The sequence below is a fragment of the Vombatus ursinus genome, unplaced genomic scaffold, assembly GCF_900497805.2.
Source record: "Vombatus ursinus unplaced genomic scaffold, bare-nosed wombat genome assembly UNPS02014841.1, whole genome shotgun sequence".
NCBI classification, from domain to species: Eukaryota; Metazoa; Chordata; class Mammalia; order Diprotodontia; family Vombatidae; genus Vombatus; species Vombatus ursinus.
In genome coordinates this window covers 27832287-27850939 of record NW_020954619.1, presented here as the reverse complement: position 1 = coordinate 27850939, position 18653 = coordinate 27832287, and the positions used below count along the sequence as shown (strand labels likewise).

The 18653-nt window shown below is 34.1% G+C and overlaps 1 protein-coding gene across 1 annotated transcript in view; it reads right to left on the bottom strand.

The window, feature by feature from the left end:
* Positions 1 to 18653, bottom strand: part of CSMD1 (CUB and Sushi multiple domains 1) — a 2488924-nt gene that overhangs the window by 364496 nt on the left and 2105775 nt on the right. Inside the window, exons 34-37 of the mRNA XM_027840340.1 lie at positions 8417 to 8620; positions 7404 to 7528; positions 6498 to 6594; positions 158 to 262 (exon numbers count right to left, since the gene is read on the bottom strand). Of these exons, the coding sequence (XP_027696141.1) occupies positions 158 to 262; positions 6498 to 6594; positions 7404 to 7528; positions 8417 to 8620 (531 nt within the window). The remainder of the gene's footprint in view (positions 1 to 157; positions 263 to 6497; positions 6595 to 7403; positions 7529 to 8416; positions 8621 to 18653) is intronic.

Here is an 18653-nt window from a genome sequence, read left to right as displayed (position 1 = left end):
TTTCTGACAAAATTTCAATGAGAGGTGATTTTTCACAAGTTCTAAAATGGCTTTTGGATTATCTTTGTGCTTGACTTTGTATTTACAGCATAAAACAATTTTCTTATAAAACTAGTGACAATAGGTCAAGTCTGAAAGGTCAGATAGCAGGTCTTACTTTTGTATTCCAGGTGAAAGCCAGCTGCTGCCACACTAATATCTGATTGAAAGTGCAAATAGAGTTGATTGGAGGTACTGTTCAACAATGCTGGCACAGTAGTACCTGCAAGAGACAAAGTAGTTTAACCTTAATTACAATTCATGCCACTTATAAAAGTTTTTTTTTTAACATGTGAAACATTTGAAAAGGTATGCTTATTCCTGCAAAGCAATTTAATTCTGTTCCTCAAACACAAATTATTTGTCAACTTGTCATATGCAGACTACTGTCTTAATGGGCATATAGATATTCTAGTAGAAGAAATAAAGGAAATACTGCCAACAACTTAAAAAAAAGTTATAGTATAATGAATAGATAAGGAAAGAATCAAAGAGAATAGAGCAGAAATCTGAGAAAGGAGTGATCATTTATATTTAGGGGACTTAAGGAAAATGTTGTGGAGAAAGTGGTCCCTAAACTGATACTTAAAGAATGAGAAGGAGATAAGTCTATGATGGGGGAACAAAATATAAAAGGACAGAGAATCAGCTTTGTATCATTCAGAGCCGTGCATGAACCAGCATAGTATAGTGGATAAGATGGTGAACTTTGAATCGGGAAGACTTAGGTTCAAATCCCCCCCGAGGTACCTTGTAATCCTGGGTAAATCACTTAAACTCTGTGCCTCAATTTCTTTATTTGTAAAATGAAGTGTTGGACTCAAATACATCTTAGGATTGATCCTAGGATTGATCAGGTATTTTTTAAACAAAGTATATAAAACAGGTATTTTCAAAACAAAGTTACCTTTTTATTTCTCCACTGAATGCTTTCTTAATGTACCATGACATAGAGAACTTGCTGAACATTCAAAATCATACAAATACAACATGAATGCTTATTACTTATATGGTTTATTCTCTACTTTGGTTTCTTTTTTCATTTTGAATGTCTGCCTTTTCCATTTAGTCAATTTGACAAGGCCGTCAGGAGGAAGAACATTTCAAGACCACACAGAAGTCTGGCTGGGGATAGTCATTCAGGAAGATGTTGATCCAATGTATTATTCATGGGACATAGCTTTTGAGTGGTAACCTCTTTTCTATTTCCATGTGACTAACACTGAATGATGTTCCCATAGAGGTCTCTGAATGACTTCAACCAAAATTGTGTGAAAAGGAAGGTATATATTTATTTATATTGAATATTTTCTCTTCACTTAAAATGCCCTAGCTCATGTTACACCAGCTGAAGAATCAGTAGGAGACACAGTGGAGCTAAGGTCATATTTTAAAAAAAAGAAATTAGAATACTGAAGAAAATTTTGAAATAGGAAAATAACAAAAAGGGAAATTCCCAGGACAGTCAAAGATTTAAATTATAAAGTACAATAAAATGGGCTCTTTTAATACACAAATGAAGAAACCTTTATTAATGCATTGTATTTTATAGTCTCATTAAAATAATCCTTTAACTTTAATAAAGAAGTACAACTCAATTAATTGATAGAGATGAGTTATTCTTTGGAAGAAATTGACAATGATGGGCCCAGAATTTTAGGGTAGTTACTTCAAAGAATATCCTAATGTCAAGTCAAAAATGAAATAACTATGTAATATCTATAAAATAATTAAAAAAATAAAATAATAAATTCTCCTTAACACTTCAACAAAATGGCACTTTTTCTACTAGTGTTAATTCCATCATCTAAACAATTTAGTGATGGATCTTAATGAATTAGAGAGTTAAAAAATAATTTTTTGGTGGACAAATTTGGTGAGGAACTTCTTAGTCCTTAGCTAGGCTGAGTATCATAGGGACTGTAAAGTTCTTCTAGTCTGCTAGGCTTTGCCCAAGCTTGTTCAATGATGACAGCATGATCTTCAAGAACCCAGTTATCTTCATGAGGCATCAGATTAAGACTTTAAGGCAAGAATTATTTCTTATATGCCTTAAATTAAGTAAGTGAATTTATATTTCTTGCCAAATTACCAAATATTTACATGTTAACTTGCATATCAGAAAGATTCATGTGTCTCAATTCAAAAGAAAGGTATTTCCCCTAGAGATATTAGCAGTAGTTAAGTCATAACTATTAAAAGCTATGTTTTCAATAGATTTCTATCTACATGCAAGTTGTGAGAGAAGCAGCATGGTTTAGTGCCAGGAGCATGGGAATAATTCTACCTGCACAACATCTATCACATTCACCCCTTTCTCTCCATTTGTAACATAACTACCATACTTTGGTCCCTTACTGCCTTTCATTGAGACTATTGAAATATTCTCCTAATTGGAATGTGTCCAGTCTTCCTTTTCTCTCCATTATCTACCGTGTAGCCACCAACTTAATATTCTTAAAGAAGATGGGGTCTTTTCACTTCTTTGTTCAACTAGGTACACTGATTCCTTCTAGCTATGAACCCTAGTATCCAATTCAAAATTCTTTGTTTGGCATTTAAAATTGTTCACAGTTGGCTCCAGGTTTATTCCCCATGACTCTGCTTCAAACACTCTGTATACATTTCAGCAATACTGACATCATGCTGTTTCCTATAAACATCATTATCTTTATTATCTCTGTGCCTTTGTATTGGCTGCTCTGTCTTAGGCATGCTAGCTGTTCTTTAAAACTTAGCTTAAGTACCCTAATCTCTTCAGGTTCTAGTGCTCTTAATTCCAGAAATTATTTTGTTGTCTATTTTGTATTTAATTTTCTGTGTGCGTGTATGTAGTGTTTCTTCCAATAGAATATAAACTCGTTGAGGGTAGGTACTGTTTAGCTTTTATCTATGTATCTCCAGAGCTAACATAGTACCTGGCATATAGTAGAACTTCGTGAATGAATGCATGAATAAATTCATGAACAAAACAATGGGACTCAAGATACTAGAGTTATTCTGAGTCTGCCAATCAATTAGTTGGATGACAATGGGCAAAATCACTGAAGGTTTCTTTCCCTTAGTTGTCTTCTTTCTCAAATAACTGAGTTAGATTGTATAATCTGTAAAGTATCTTTACAATTTTATGAATAATTCAAATATCTTTATTCAAAACTTGACACACATCCACAATACATACTTATATATTTTATGTATATATACACATATGTATATGTATGCATACATCCATATATAATCCCCCCAAGGAATGAACAACTTTATAGGCAGATTTTTCAGTGATGAAAATTAATAAAATTTGCCATAAAACAGTATAAGTTACCATAAACTGAATAAGAAAAAATAATACTATTTATGATAACTGACAACGGCATGTTATAGCATTTTGAAGCCTGTTAAGTCACTTTTGGGAAAGTAGACAAGGAAAGTATGGGGCACAATTTCTTCTGCAGATTCTTATATTTGTTTATTGATAAGATGAATAGTAAAATACTATTCACATTCCCTCTACCATTATAATTTTACATACAAATTAATGCAGTTATGTATTTGATACTTAAATAACCATTTTCAATAGAAAACATTTTGCTAACACCAACTCATGTCATCACAATAAGACAGCAAGCAAGGCTATGACATATTTCTGTCCTGAGGGATTTAGCACCTCTATTAGGGTACTGGCAGTGAGAATAGAAGGGAAAGGATGGATAGGAGGGGAAATGATGAAGGCAGATTGATAAATGGCAAGGAAAAGGGAAAAGGGAGAGGCTGCATTGTTGACTCTCTGGACTTTCTCTATCATGCCACAGAATCTTCCTCATTCTGGACATTTATTTCCCCTCCAGACTTCTCATATTAGAAGTACCCTCTACCCTTGTGGCTCCTTCCTCTGACTGGCTGGGTCCTCCTAGAATTTTCCACTTTTAGAAAAATATCCAGGCCAGTCATTTCTCCATTCCTCTCCAGGACATACCCCTGACTCTCTACTTTTTCTACCATTATTCCTTCTCACAGGTACCTATTTCATTATCTCTACTTTACTATAAGCTCCTCAAGGGCAAAACTGTTATTTTATTCAATACCACACCTCCCTCAACACCTAGCACACTTCCTGGCACAGAGGAAATATTGAATAATTTTATTGAATTTAATTAAGAACAAATTTCCTTTTCTCTTTATTCCATCTCTGAAAGTGATTTCCTCCCTTATTTTTGTTAATGCTCCCATCATTTCCCCCTAGTCACTCAGAATTGAAACGTGAGTTATTTTTGATTCTTACATGGAATAGCCTTCAAATGGCTCTTCTTGCCTCAACTCTGCTCTTTAATCCATTCTATGATGACCACCATTTAAGAAACACTACCTCGATCATGTCACTGAATCATTATGTAAGTTGGTTCAATCAGCTTTTTAAGATGTGATGAGATTCCTATCAACCTCACCCAACATCTCTATACATGAGCATGGAAAAAGAGTTGATGGGGAGAAAATATATAAGATGTTCATGAAAATGGTCCAGAACTAAGTAGTTTACAAATATGGCCTTAGGAAGTCTAAAATATGTACTAACAAAACATTCTTGGAGAAATTCTTGAATGCATGTTCTATATACAATATGCTAAAAGACTTGGAAACCTAGTGGATGAGAAGTGAATTTCTATTTCTCTTTTTCATTTTTATTACAATACCAAAAGGTACACAATTTTAAAATTTAAATTTTTTTAAAAAATTAAAACAGTACATTAAACATCCATATAGAACATAAAACCATCTCAACAAGCATGCACTACTTATTTTCACAGAAAATGTCTTTAGACAAAGCATAGACATTCTTTGACTTTCAATTGAATGAACTATTTCCTCTAGATATTGATCTTCCCATTGTATTATTTACTTTCTTGTCTTCATGTCTGTTGATTTCTTTGGAGTTTTAAAGGTCAATGTCTTCATTCAATGTATTACTTAATTTTTAAAATGTATGTTTTTTTTAATCTGTTTGGGAGAAACTATATATGTTACTAATGTAAACTTCAAGTAAGGCTCATATTGCTAATAATAATAAAATTGAATGTTTGATTAATTTATCTGAATAACTGAGATACCTTAATACTCATCCTCACTTGAATTCAGTTCTACTTAGGAGTCCTCAAGATAAATTTCAAATCACTTATTAATTGAAACATGTTTTTATATCTGAAGGACTAAAAATCAAACTATTCTCATACATACACACACACACAATGTCACTATGCAGTATGAGACTTTTTTTCCCATTTCAAATCCTATGAGAAATGATATCTACTTATAGTTTAAATCTCCTCTATGTCCCAATATGAGCTATATAAGGTTTCCATTTCCTTACTTATTGAACTTAATTACTACTTATGGTGATATTGAAATCAGTGCTTAGAATATGGAATTCAAAGTGAAACTTCCATTTAAAAGCAATCTTTTCCCATGACTAATCTGCAAATGAGTCAGAGCCAAAAAGTGCTTTCTTCTTTATTACTACTACTTAAAACAATACATGTTTTTGGTTGGACATTATTCCTGTTTGTGTGTTTGTATGTATGTGTGTGTGTGTGTGCGTGTGTGTGTGTGTGTGTGTTTGTGTGTGTGTGTGTGTGTATATGCAAGCACATATTTCTGTTTTTCTGAACTGAGAAGAGGGAAATTTTTTAGGCTTTTACCTAAATAGCTTGAGGTTTTCTTTTTTTAATTTTAATTTTTCCAAAATGAATCTGATGTTCTTTTGTTTATATGTATGTAACAAATATTCTAAAATCTACATGGATCATCCCTATCTTCTTATCTTCATTAGATTTAAGCTGCTACCTACTCAAATGATAAATTTATAAATACTCTGAAAACCAATGAATGACTCCAAGAATCCTAGCAATTTTCACAGTTATGGGAAGGAGGAGGCAGCACTGTTTGGGAATGGTGACCAAAAGTAACTGAAGAAGCTGCTGTCATTAGCCACTCCACTACCTCACTTTCTTTACTTCCTGAGTCGATGCTTGAGTCTATGCAAGAAAAGGACTATGTTTGATGTTTCATTAGGAAATTGGGGGGAAATCAACTACCCTCCTTGAAGTATAAATAGGAAAATTGACAATTTCAATGAAAATAAGCACAAAACTGAATATCTGTTCATACAAGTGTGTGTTTTTTATTTGATTTGATAGGGCATTTTGATGTACATTAAACAATAATTTCTCAGGTAAATGCTTAGCATTAACTTCATATCAAATATAAGCTGATAAAATTCATTAATATGAATACAAATAATGGATTGTATTTGTGCAATTAAAAACCCCAAATTAATACAGGCAAAAAGAACTGCAAAAATTTAAACAAATTTTAACAAGTCTTTTTGGGTGTACCATAGCTGTTTTTACAGTTGTTCAGAAAGTTTAATTTGAGTTCTATGGAATAAGAATTAATAGTTTTATTACCTGAAAAACTTCCAAGTCTTGGTGCAGTCATATCTGCACCATCATAGATTTCGAGGGAATCCCAGTTTTGTTCTGTGGCAAAGCTGATTACTTGAATCTGGAACATAATGACATTAGGTTAACTAATTTTTTTTAATTTAAGGACTAATGTTAATTACATAAATATTCTAAATGAAATAAAGAGGAATACAATATAAAATAATACCAAAGAAATTAACCATGAATGAAAAAATGAACTGTAACAGTAGAAAGTAATAGAAACAGATGGAGATAAAGATAATAGATATAACATATTAAAATAACCCTAATCAAGGAGAGATACATGAAAAATAAAGTATAGATATTGACTATACATAGATACAAATACCATAAAAATAATGCCAGAGAAAGGCACCAAGAATGAACACAATGGAATTGTTCATGAAAATGTATATATAGATTTATATATAGATGTAGATATAATGAATTAAAATATCATGAAATTATGCAGTAAAATAACACCAAATAAACTAACCAAAGATGGACATGTATAAAATATAGCTGTAAATATAGATATAGATATAGTTATAATGAATTAAAATGACATAAAATCATAATAGCAAATTAATATAAAATAAAGTAACCAAAGTTAGATTCAAGTGAGAGATAGAGAGATGGAGAGACTTATATAAAGGTAGCCAGAGGTCTATAAGTATATAGACATAATAAATTTCAGAAAAATATAATAACTGATAGATTTGACCTTCCTTTGCTTTATTTTTCTGAGCTATAAAGGAGGATTAGAAGCCATCAACAAAACCACTAGTAAACAAATTATTTGCCACAAATTTAAAATAAAAAGATATCAATAAACTACTTCAAAGTCCTGAGGCCAATCATTACACATTTTACAGGACAGGGACTTGCCTGGATTCCTGATCCTTCCATGACTATGATCTTCCATATGCAGTTCAAGTTATTGCCATATGGCTCAGGATAACCAGGGGAGAGGATAGTGCCTCTCCTTTGTGTGAAATTGCCACTGCAGGGAACTAGAAAGCATAATTACATTTAAGCACATAGTTTGTGAACATAAAGTAGAATGTGACGTATTGTTTTGATTTCTGATGATATGATCCACTTCTAAGAGGGTTTTCAAACATGTGGTGACCATCCACATTTGGCAAGTTTTAATCAATGTACAAATTCAGCCACATTTTCTTAATTTTTAAAAATCAGCTGATGATATTTGCTCAGTTATGTTTAATATATAGGCAAAAATTATTAGGACAACTAATTAGGATGGTCTGTAAAGAACAGTGATATGACTGAAAAGAGTGCTGTTTAAAATAATTAATCTAACATGGTTTAAGTACTTGATATCTTATTTGATATTAATGGAATTTATGAGCAAGACCAGAAAGGAAATACTCTTAAAATACACAAATGAATTCAAAGGACTAAGCATAATTCTACCAAAGGCTCTTACATAAAGTGAAGCAAATAAACTACAACTAATAGTACCATTGTTATTTGCTCAGAATTAGCATATGACTTTTTAATAATTCATCAGCAATAATTTATTAAAGGAACAACACAGAAGAGATCTATCAACATATTACTTTTCAAAAAACCCTAGAATTATGTACTATATAGTTTTAAAATTGGTCACATAGTTACTAAATATGCAAGGGGGCGGGGGAACATGCATCATACTTGTTCATTTAATGGGTTATTATAAGAAACAGCATATTTCCTACCCTCCAGCTGGTACTCAATTACTTCTGACATGACAAATTACCCTTTTAAATTGGACATGACCATTATTAATTGATGGCAAATGAATATATAGGTCTAAGGAAAAACTACTTTCTGAAACTGCTGTCCAATTGTGATTTAGGGCTCTTGTGCACTATTAAACCCAGCCAACAATTGCTTACCTACACAGTTTGGTATTGTGTCATTCCACTGAGCTAATGCATTAGGCACTGATTGGCACCGGATTGCTTTGGAGCCTTGAAGTAGATATCCAGGATTGCACTCAAATCGAACAATTGAACCGGCTGAAAATTCAGAGCCAATTCTCCTTCCATATCTAGGTTCTGGGACAGAGCTGCATTGTGTATCACTTGTACGTGGAACAGCTAAAAAGTGGTGGTGGTGTTTTTTCCAAAAAAGGAAAAATAATATTATTTTCATCTTAAATGGCAATGTATTTTAAATGAATTTAAAGTGAACATAGAAAAACATTAAATAATTTTACTTTATATGCATATCATACATCAATTTTTTCAAAATATTTTTCCTTTCATTATCTCATTTTAACTTCATAACAATCCTGTGAGATAAGCACTGTAATCCCTAGTATATAAAACATGTTACTTATAGCAAAGAGCATTTAAAGTCCTTGCCCAACACCACTCAGATAGTAGCAGATCTAGGTGAGTACTCAAGTCTCTTTGATTCCAATGAATTATCTTTCCACTAGGTGAATGTGTATGTATGTGTGTGTATATATGTGAAAGTGTGCACGTCTGCCTTTTAATGGCAGACACACCCACAAGAGGCACCTTGGAATATTGAATTGAATTGAATTGAAAGCTTGTTTCATAGTCACAAAGACCCAAATTCAAGTTTCATTCCAATGTATATTGCCTAGTTGATCCCAAGCAAATCACTGAACCTGTTAGTGACTCCAGGCAACTCTTACCCTATAAGTTGTAGAGAAGCTTTACTGACTCTCATTGGTAAAGGAAGTTCTTCCTGAGGAGATACCTAAACCAATGAAATCATAGGTCCAGTCCAAATATAAATACATATAGACACACTCACAAATATATACATGCACACCTGCATATGCATATACATATGTGTATATATGAACTCATTGAAAGTGTTTTTTGTTCTAGAATTCAAACAAATTGGTACAATTCCTTGCATTGCTGTTATGTGTCATTAATATCAATGTTTATTTAGTTTTATAATAGAGCAAGGTAGTACAATGGAAAGATTTGGGGTCAAAATCTGGGTTCAAATTATTTTGTCTGCTACTAACTGTGTGACCTTAGCCACGTCACTTTCTTTCTCTAAGCATCAGTTTCAGTAAAATAAGGGGATTATAATGATCTCTAAGTTCCATTCCAGCTCTAACATACTATGATGCCCCATTCTTATCCAGAACTGTACCTTCATTTATCTTTCTGCCTGCATTTCTTTTTTTCCCACAACATATGAAATTCTATGAGAAAAAGCACATAGTACTCCTTTTTTATTTCAGAATTCATTCTTTTTCTATGCCAAGGAACCATTGTCTGGTCTTGAAAATGAATAATGATGAACTGTGCCATGCTCACATTATGAAACACTGTTTAGAAGGCAATTCATTTAAAGCAGTGTTAAGGAGATTATTTTGATTAACCTAAATTCTATTCAGGATTTAAAATTATGCCCAATAAGATGCTAAAATGAACAAAATTGGGTAACACACTTCAAGTTCTGATATTCTATGATCTCAGCAGTGTAAAAAACAAAAACTATTTAAGGGCTAGATCTCTTTTTTAAAACAAAACAGGAAGGAAGCCCCTAGTTGCCTATAATTTTGCACTAATAGATACTATAATGGTTATTACTTTAAAATACCAGTGATCCTTTTCACATTTCTTGAACATGTTTTATGACTGCAACATAATCATGAAGGGAGAGAATGATTTGTCAAATTTGTTTACAATAAACAATGCTTGAGAACCTTTTAAATGATGAAGAAATAGCTCCCTGATTATTTTTCTATTTCAATTTAAATATTCAAAGAAAGAGCGAAGTTTTTGAAAGTATAAGATGCAGTAAAATCTTCATTAAATGTTTTGGTGCATTAATATATAGGCTTGCAGGGATGAGGAGAAAAGACAACTAGATGAGGCACCAAAGTTTTTGTTGTCATTGTTATTTTTGTTTTTATGGTATCAATTGGTATATTAAAGCCAGTTTAACAAAACCCATGCCCAAATAAAATTGGAGACATTTGTCCATTTGACAAGGAAGATTAGAAAACACAGAAAAGAAACTAATTTGACATTTCTTAGAAAGTGGGGCAGCTGGGCAGGGTTGTGTACACCTGTAATCTCTACTACTACAATGGATGCTGAGGTTTTTATCACTTGAGCTGAGATTTCTGAGTGGCAATAAGCTAACCCTATTGAGAATCTATCCACACTAAGTCCAGCACCAATATGATGAACTCTAGGTCACCAGGAAGGGTGAAACAGCTCAGGTAGAGAACTGAAGCAGTTCAAAGCCCCCAAGCCTGCCAATAGTGGGATGGAGCCATGAGTGACTGCTGTATTTTTGGTCTGTGTGAGAGAGGAGAACCTGGCATAAAATTAAATTCAAATATAAAATAAAATAAAAGTGGGACAAGAGAAAGCCATGAAATCTAGATATGAAGTTATTGATGTGCAATGTCTTTAAGGGAGGGGATAGAACAATGTTCTTTTTTTCCCCCCTCAACCATTCCCCATACTTCTTGATGTTAAGCTAGACATTTCCAGCATGAGATAAATTCTATTCACTGGAGTAATTATTCTCCATCTTTTAGTAAATGTTTCGCACTGCTGTGAAACAAAATTGAAATCAGCCCAGTGGAAAAGTGAAAAGGAATAAGGTCAACCTGGAATATAGGGTGATAAATGAAATGATTGACTTTGCAGGCCAGATTAGTGTGCTCAGACAGAGACTGGATGCTCATCTCTGGGGGGTTTATGATGCTGGGAAACAGCCAGTCTTGCAATTGTATGCATATTTTTTTTATAATAAGAAGAGAAGAAGGAGGAAAATGTAGTAGGCTTATTGATAGTCATCAAATAGCAAAAGCAGGCTGAAGTGCAGAAAAGAAGACACAGTGGCTTATCCAGTGCATCCCTCTTAAAAGTAAATGTAGTAAAAAATATAAAACTAAGCATGAGCATGCAAATGAAGTAAGCTGACTTGATTCATTTTAAGATCCAAGGGTAGCATTTCCTATTTTCCAAAATCAATCTTTTCCAGTTACAAAAAAGTTTTTTTTAAAGTCTTCTGTCTACATCTAGCAGCAACTGAATTCAAATCAAACTTACTAGGATATAAACTTTTATATTCCATCTTCATTAGGAAAAAAAAAAGAAATATACCTTTCATACTTTCTTGATATAAGTTTAAGTTCAGCACAAGCAGAAAATGAACTATTAAGCTTTCATGTGTTTTTTCTAATATCAAAAAAAAAGAATACTAGGGAAAATCCTTAATAACAAGAATTTTCATGTTGATAAACTACAAGAAAAGAAAAAAAATAAAGATTTGTCTGCACAAATGTACACATAAACTTCTACTTTGTATTTTCTACTCCTACTTATGAATTGCTGAGGATTCTTCCAAGACTTTTGTTGAGTTCAATTCTCAATTTTAGGGACTGCAAATCATAAGTTTGTGGATTTAGAGGCTATCTTATCCAAACCCCTCATTTTACAAATGACGAACATAGGCCCAGAGAGATCAAATGATATTCCAAAGATTAAATAACTAGAATGTATTTGAGGTGAAATATGAACCCAGTTTTTCCTGATTCTGATTTAAGTGTTCCACTATACCATGTTTCGTTTCAAATGTCTGAATAGGACAATTCTGCATATGGAATCTGTTTTTGTGTTTTACCCATTTGTGGGAAAATTTTTATTTCTCCCAACTGAGTCAAGGAATCATGTTCATAGACCATCATCATTGAAGGACATTAGGGGTTGATTTATTCACTTGCCTTATTATACATGTGAGGGAAAAGATTCCCATATAAATCAAAATAATATGTGAAAAATTATTATTTAGTTGAAGTGCAATTAGAGCTTAATTTTCTACCAGTCCAGGACTATTTCTTCCCTACATGACTTCTGAAATTCAGGTCTTTCATTTGGGTAACTGAAACAGGAAAATAAAACAGTAAAAACGCACACAATTTTTAAGTCAACTAATTACAAGTGGTCATAACAATGCATAAAACATTTATTCAGTGCCCACTGTGTTCAGTGAGATATGACGCTGACTATATTTCCAAAGAGTTTAAAATCTAATGGAGGGTAGGAGAAAAATTAAGACTTTACTAACTCTAAAAGTGTCATCTCCCATCCTGAACCTTGAAGCTTCATGGAGGAGAACATGCAATGCTTAGTAATTATGGTATATGTGCAGTAAATATGCCAGCCCTTTCTTTTGTAGTATTTTAAGCTGATGATAGACTTAAATGAATAGGATAGCACAACTTAGTAGTGTATTATCAAAAAAGAAACAAAAAGAAACCTAAAAGTAATGGAAGTCTGGGGAGTTGTAATGAAAGTTTGGGGAAAAGTGATAGAAGTAATGGGAGCTGGAAGATACAGATACATTAGATACATCAGGAATTAATGAAATGACAAAAGTTTCACTGATAAGAATACTTAAGTTGAAGTTATTTAATGCAATGATAAAGACTTAAAAGAATAGTGTGAATGAATATGTGGATTTCCCCTAGAATTGAAATCAGTCAATACTACAATTGCCCTCTTGTAGGACAACCAACCTAATTAATGAGTTTCCAAATGTCCTCAGAAACAAAACCAAAAACAAACAAAAAAAAAATTAGAAAACAGAGAAGTAGAAAGGGGACTGATGGTAGTTCCAAACATGTACACAGAGTGAAAAAGTCAATATAGCCAACAAGGACAATTGTCTAGAGAGGAATTTTATCCTTTCATGGATGAAGTCATGGGACTACTTTATAACACGCTAATGAACTATAGCGTAAAATCCCTGTCCTCTGAATTCCTGGGAAATCCTGGTAAAGTTTGGGAATTCTAAAGTCTCATTGGGAGCTTCCATAATGCTAGAGGAGGAGAAATATTACGGTCTCCCAACAGTTTTGTGGCTGCCATATTCTAAACAATTCATAGAATGCCTGAAGATTAAGTTAGAGCTAAAAGAGAACTTATATTATAGATCTCACATTATAGATGAGGAATGTGAGTCTCATGTAGGTGAAGAAACCTGCATAGTAGCACTCAGTATGGGCTCTAATAAAAAAAAAATGGCACATAAAAACTGAGTCTAAAGATGCCGTGATACCCTGGCACATTGTGGAGCTCACTGACAATCATTTATTGACAAAATGCTTAATAGATGTATTAACACCATCACTAAGGTCATTATTAAATATTCTTTGTGCCTGATAATAAAATATTTCTATGCAATATTTACAGAAAATTAAGACCTGATAGAGCTAAAGTCACCCAGAACTTTTTTGCCCTTCTACTATACCTTTTTTCCCTGAAATAAGTGGATACAATATATATAGATATAAACATATACATATATATGTACGTATGTGTATCTGAACTGTCAGCCTGTTAACAAAGGTTACTCATTCTATAACTGGGATTTTTAAAAAGTCCTTGTGCAATTTCAAGCTTTAATAATTTATGAAAGAAACAAACTCTAAGTGGTATATGAAAGCACTATTCATAAGAATTTTACACAATACTGCTCAAATAATTTCTAGGCTTCAATATAACTGCTATCTTTCATGAAAAAAATGTTTAATTTGACTTTTCATATATATTGAAAACTTTCTCCAGTTGCTCTTAAGTGATTTCTTAAATTGCATTTGTGATCAGAGACCTATTCCTCCAAAGAATATGATTCTGATGAAAAGACATCAGTTTTAACATGGCCCCAGGGGCAACAGATCAGACAAATGAAGTATGCAGGGCTTTTATAAAGTACTCAATCATATATGTGTGTGCATGTATGTGTATATATGTATGTATATATGTGTATATATTATACACATACACATATATACGTATATGTATGTGTGTACATACATACACACATAGATATACACATATTCATCTGTGTTTATTATATATACACACATATACATACACACATATCTGTGTATATATACATACACACATACAGATTGCTATTTATTTAAATTGCTAGTACAACATCCAAACTTAAGACAAATACCCAGAATTCTATTCTTCCCTATGCTCTAGCCGTTTGGTCCACTACTTCCTAAGCTTTCCTATTGGTTTCAAACATTTAATTCAGAGAGGTAGGAGCAAAGCCTAGACTTGTACCCTAATTAAAGAAGTTCAAGCTTCCTTGCTGATTTGCCACTCTATTCTTTGTATTTGTGGGAGAGGGGAAGTGACATTGCCTCTCCTGTTACTTTTTTTTTTCCACATAATCCTTTACTTTGCCACAGTGAGGTAGCCCAGACCAATTAAATAACTAATTTTAATTCAATCAAACATTACCATGTCTCAAACAATTGTTACTTTTCAGCCCCCTTCAGATACTCCTTAATTTTTTCTTGAGTCAATCGATCATTCACTGTCTATTTCTTTATTACAGTCTAGAATACCCCATGACTGAACAGTAAGGCATTTTTATAGGGAAATCTTTTCTGGGCATGTATTTTGCATTGGATCCAAGCTAAAAGCATTAGAATAGAACTGATCTATAAACAATGCGACAGACTTTAATTCTACCTTTTTTTTTAATGTCCCTTATCTGGGAAGAGGCTTGATCAAGGAAGGGAACATAGTCAGTAATTTATTCCTTTCCCCCTGCATGGGGAGAAGAAACATGAAAAATAATTTAAAAAAATGCAACATTTACATCTCCTTAAAACAAAACAAAACAAAACAAAACAATTTTAACAATCTACTAGGCCAGAAATTAGTAGCATTTAACCTTTTCTCCTGTAACCTCCTTCCCTAGTTACTCTTGTTGGTAAGGATTTTTTTGGCCCTTTTTTTTTTGGTGAGGCAATTGGGATTAAGTGACTTGCCCAGAGTCATATAGCTAGTGAGTGTTATGTGTCTGAGGCCGGATTTGAACTCAGGTACTCCTGACTTCAGGGCTGGTGCTCTATCAGCTGTGTCACCTAACTTAATTTTGTGTTTCACCTCCCTAAGGTGTTAAACGGGTCTCAGTTTGACTGAGGTAATGGCCATTCAGTGATAATGGCTTAATAAGAAATGAGGCAAAAAATGGCCTCTTCAAAAAAAAAATCTAGGACGGGAAGACCCTGAGGGTTTCTGGCCAAACCAGAAACAATTGCTACTTACATTGATTCTGAGCCAATCTGGGCCCAAGCAATGACCAGGAAGGTCTTGGCCAGGGACCTAATGTTGCCCAATCATTGAAAATCAGAGTAATTTGGGGCTAAGGCTGGTCTTAAAAAAAAAAAAGTTTCAGAGATTAAAATATACATTCCCTTTGGTCAGAGTACCTGATACCCTATGTGGGCAGAAAAACAAAGAACAGACACAGGAAGGAAGGAAGGAAGGAAGGAAGGAAGGAAGGAAGGAAGGAAGGAGTCTCCAGTTGTCCTGATCTTATATCTGGCCACTGGACCCAGATGGCTCTGGAGGAGAAAGTGAGTCTGGTGACTTTGCATAGCCCTCCCTCACTGAAATCCAATTCACTTGCATATCATAACATCATCTCCCTGATGTCACAGTCCTAACAAAGGACAAACAGCACCATCCTAAGGCATTTTTCAAGTATCATTGTGATTCCCTGTGCTCAAGTCCCATCACCCTGTTAAGCTACAAACTTCATAAGGGCAGGGAGAAAGTATTATTCAAATCATTCTCTGCCACTTCTAATGTCTCCTCTTTTGGCTCCATTTCCTTGCTCAATGTGAGGATAATGTGGAAGCCACTCCATTCTGTTTTAGCTCTGACATCCTAACAAGGTGAGAAAATCTATTAATTAATCAATCAAAAGACCTTATTAAGTGTGATATAACTCCTTTGGATAAAGTTAAATAATGCGAGGCAGGAAGTCTGTTCTAATAGGCTGGGAAAGTTGGTACGCTCTGGTAGAGAAGGGGGTGGAGGTAACATCTAGAAATTATTAAGGAATTATGAAAGTATTCATTTGAGAGAATGAAGTGAGTGTGGAGTTTTAGCTGAATCTCCTAAGAAGGAACCACCTTTAACTAGAGGAGGACCTGTCAGCTTCTAAGGGTTTGAAAAATGTTTAACTTCTTATATTCCCATAGTGTCTGAGTCAGTTAGTGGCATCATCTGCAACCAAGGAGACTAGATTCATAGCTGTATAAGGAGCCAAACAAAAAGTCAACACTATGCTAAATAGGAACTTCTTACATACCCTATAAATGGGAACAAAATGGCTTCTAGTAATTAGGATGTATGTTAACCCTTTGCCATATCTGCTGTCTAAATTTGAGTCCATTTTCCACTGAACTCTGTAGGCAGTTTGAGGAGAGCATGATATAGATTTTTGGGGATGTTTTATTCCAACTTTTCTTATTGTACAACCTCAGAAAACACCTCTTTCTAAAGGTTGCTCAATGATGTACTAAATGATTCTCATTTGCTAATTGTCCTGGAGGTGGGACACTGGTAGTGAAGGGGATGGGACCTAGACCCCTAAAAGGTCCTGAAACTTTCTCACACAACCCAGCCCCTGAATCCAGATCTCTGGCATTTGCCTGAGGCACCTGGCCTTTCCCAGTCAATAATCCTTCTACCCTTTCATTGTGGCCCTCATTATCTGTACCTGGCCCTACCCTAGGCTACTTGCCACTCTTTAATCTCATCCAGATTTTTCCAAAATCTTCCTGTATAAAAGTGCCCATCTTTCCCTTATTAAATTGCTCAGATTCTTAAAATCTGGCCCACTTGTATTGACATGACAAATGTGAAGATTCTTAAAATCCCGCTTCTACTAGAGACACAACAAACCTTGTCTCTGACTGAAAGAAGGCTTGAGTGGTCAAATTCTTTCAAAGCAGATCTGCGTACTTTTGTCCTTGCATTTTGGGGTTCTTAGCAATGGCTTTAGGGAATCACCCTTGTATCTTCTAGGGGGTAGCCTCCAGTATACAGAAGGGGAGATTTAACTAACTTCTGGGGAGCTGAGCTGTGAGTGACTGAGGATCAGGATTCTCAGAGCTGACAATAGGCCACATTATACTAAGGTCTTCATTATCCTAAAACAAACTAATGAAATTTCCCTTGAGCCTTCTTCCCCTATAACTTATTGTCGTGTCTTCTGGTTTTGACAACTAATGTTCTAAAATGTAATCTAAACTTGTTTCCTTAACTTCTTCACCATCATGTCCTTCCTCAACCTCCTGCCATATGGTTTCTGTCACATTAGAATAAAACTCCTTGAGGGTAAAGACTACTTAATTAAAAAAAAAAACTCTTCTTTTTGTCTCTAACATTTAGAACAGTGTCTGGCACATAGTAGGCATTTAATAAATGCCTTTTGAATGATTATTGAATCCCATCACTCACCTGATTCTTATCTCCACTGTTATCTCACAATTATTAAACACAACGTTTCTCCCTTCTAGTCCACGTCATTTTCCCCCTTCTCTCTATTTATATATCCATCATCCTACTTCATACTCTCACCATCTCTCACCTGGACTGTTTCAACAGCATTCTAAGTGTCTCTCAGTTCCATTCCATCTTCCACACAGCTGCCAATGTGTTTTTCCTAAAGTATAGGCCTGACCATATCATCTCCTCTAGGTAATAAACTGCAGTGGCTCCCTATTGCCTCCAGGATCAAATATCAAGATATTGACTTGAAATTTAAGGCCTATCACAATCTAGCCTTTTTTCTACCTTTCTAGGCTTGTCATACTTTACCCTCTTCCATTTACCATTGCCATGTATACTCTACTATCCAGGAATATCAGCCAGATTACTGGTCCTCACTCAGGGCATTCCATTTCTTATCTCAGGACCTTTATACTGGCTGTCCCTCCACTCTTGTGGTCTGAATGCTGTCCTTCCTCACCTCTGCCTCTTGATATTTCTGACTTTATTTAAAATTGAGCCACCTTTTTGGGGGAACTTTTCAGTCCACCCTAGTGACTTGAGCTTTCCTGTCAAGGTCACCTTCTTTCTATTCTATATTTTCATGTATGTGTCTATTTTGCTTTAATGCTGTCTCTTCCATTAGTATGTAAGCTCCCTGAAGACAGGGATTATTTGTATTTTTTCTTTTATTTTTCCTTCCTTTTGTCTCTGGAGCTTAATAGATTGGTTGGCAGAGAGTAAGTACTTAACAAATGTTTGCTTATTGACTGATTAAACTTTATCTTCTTTTAGCATCTATCTAAAG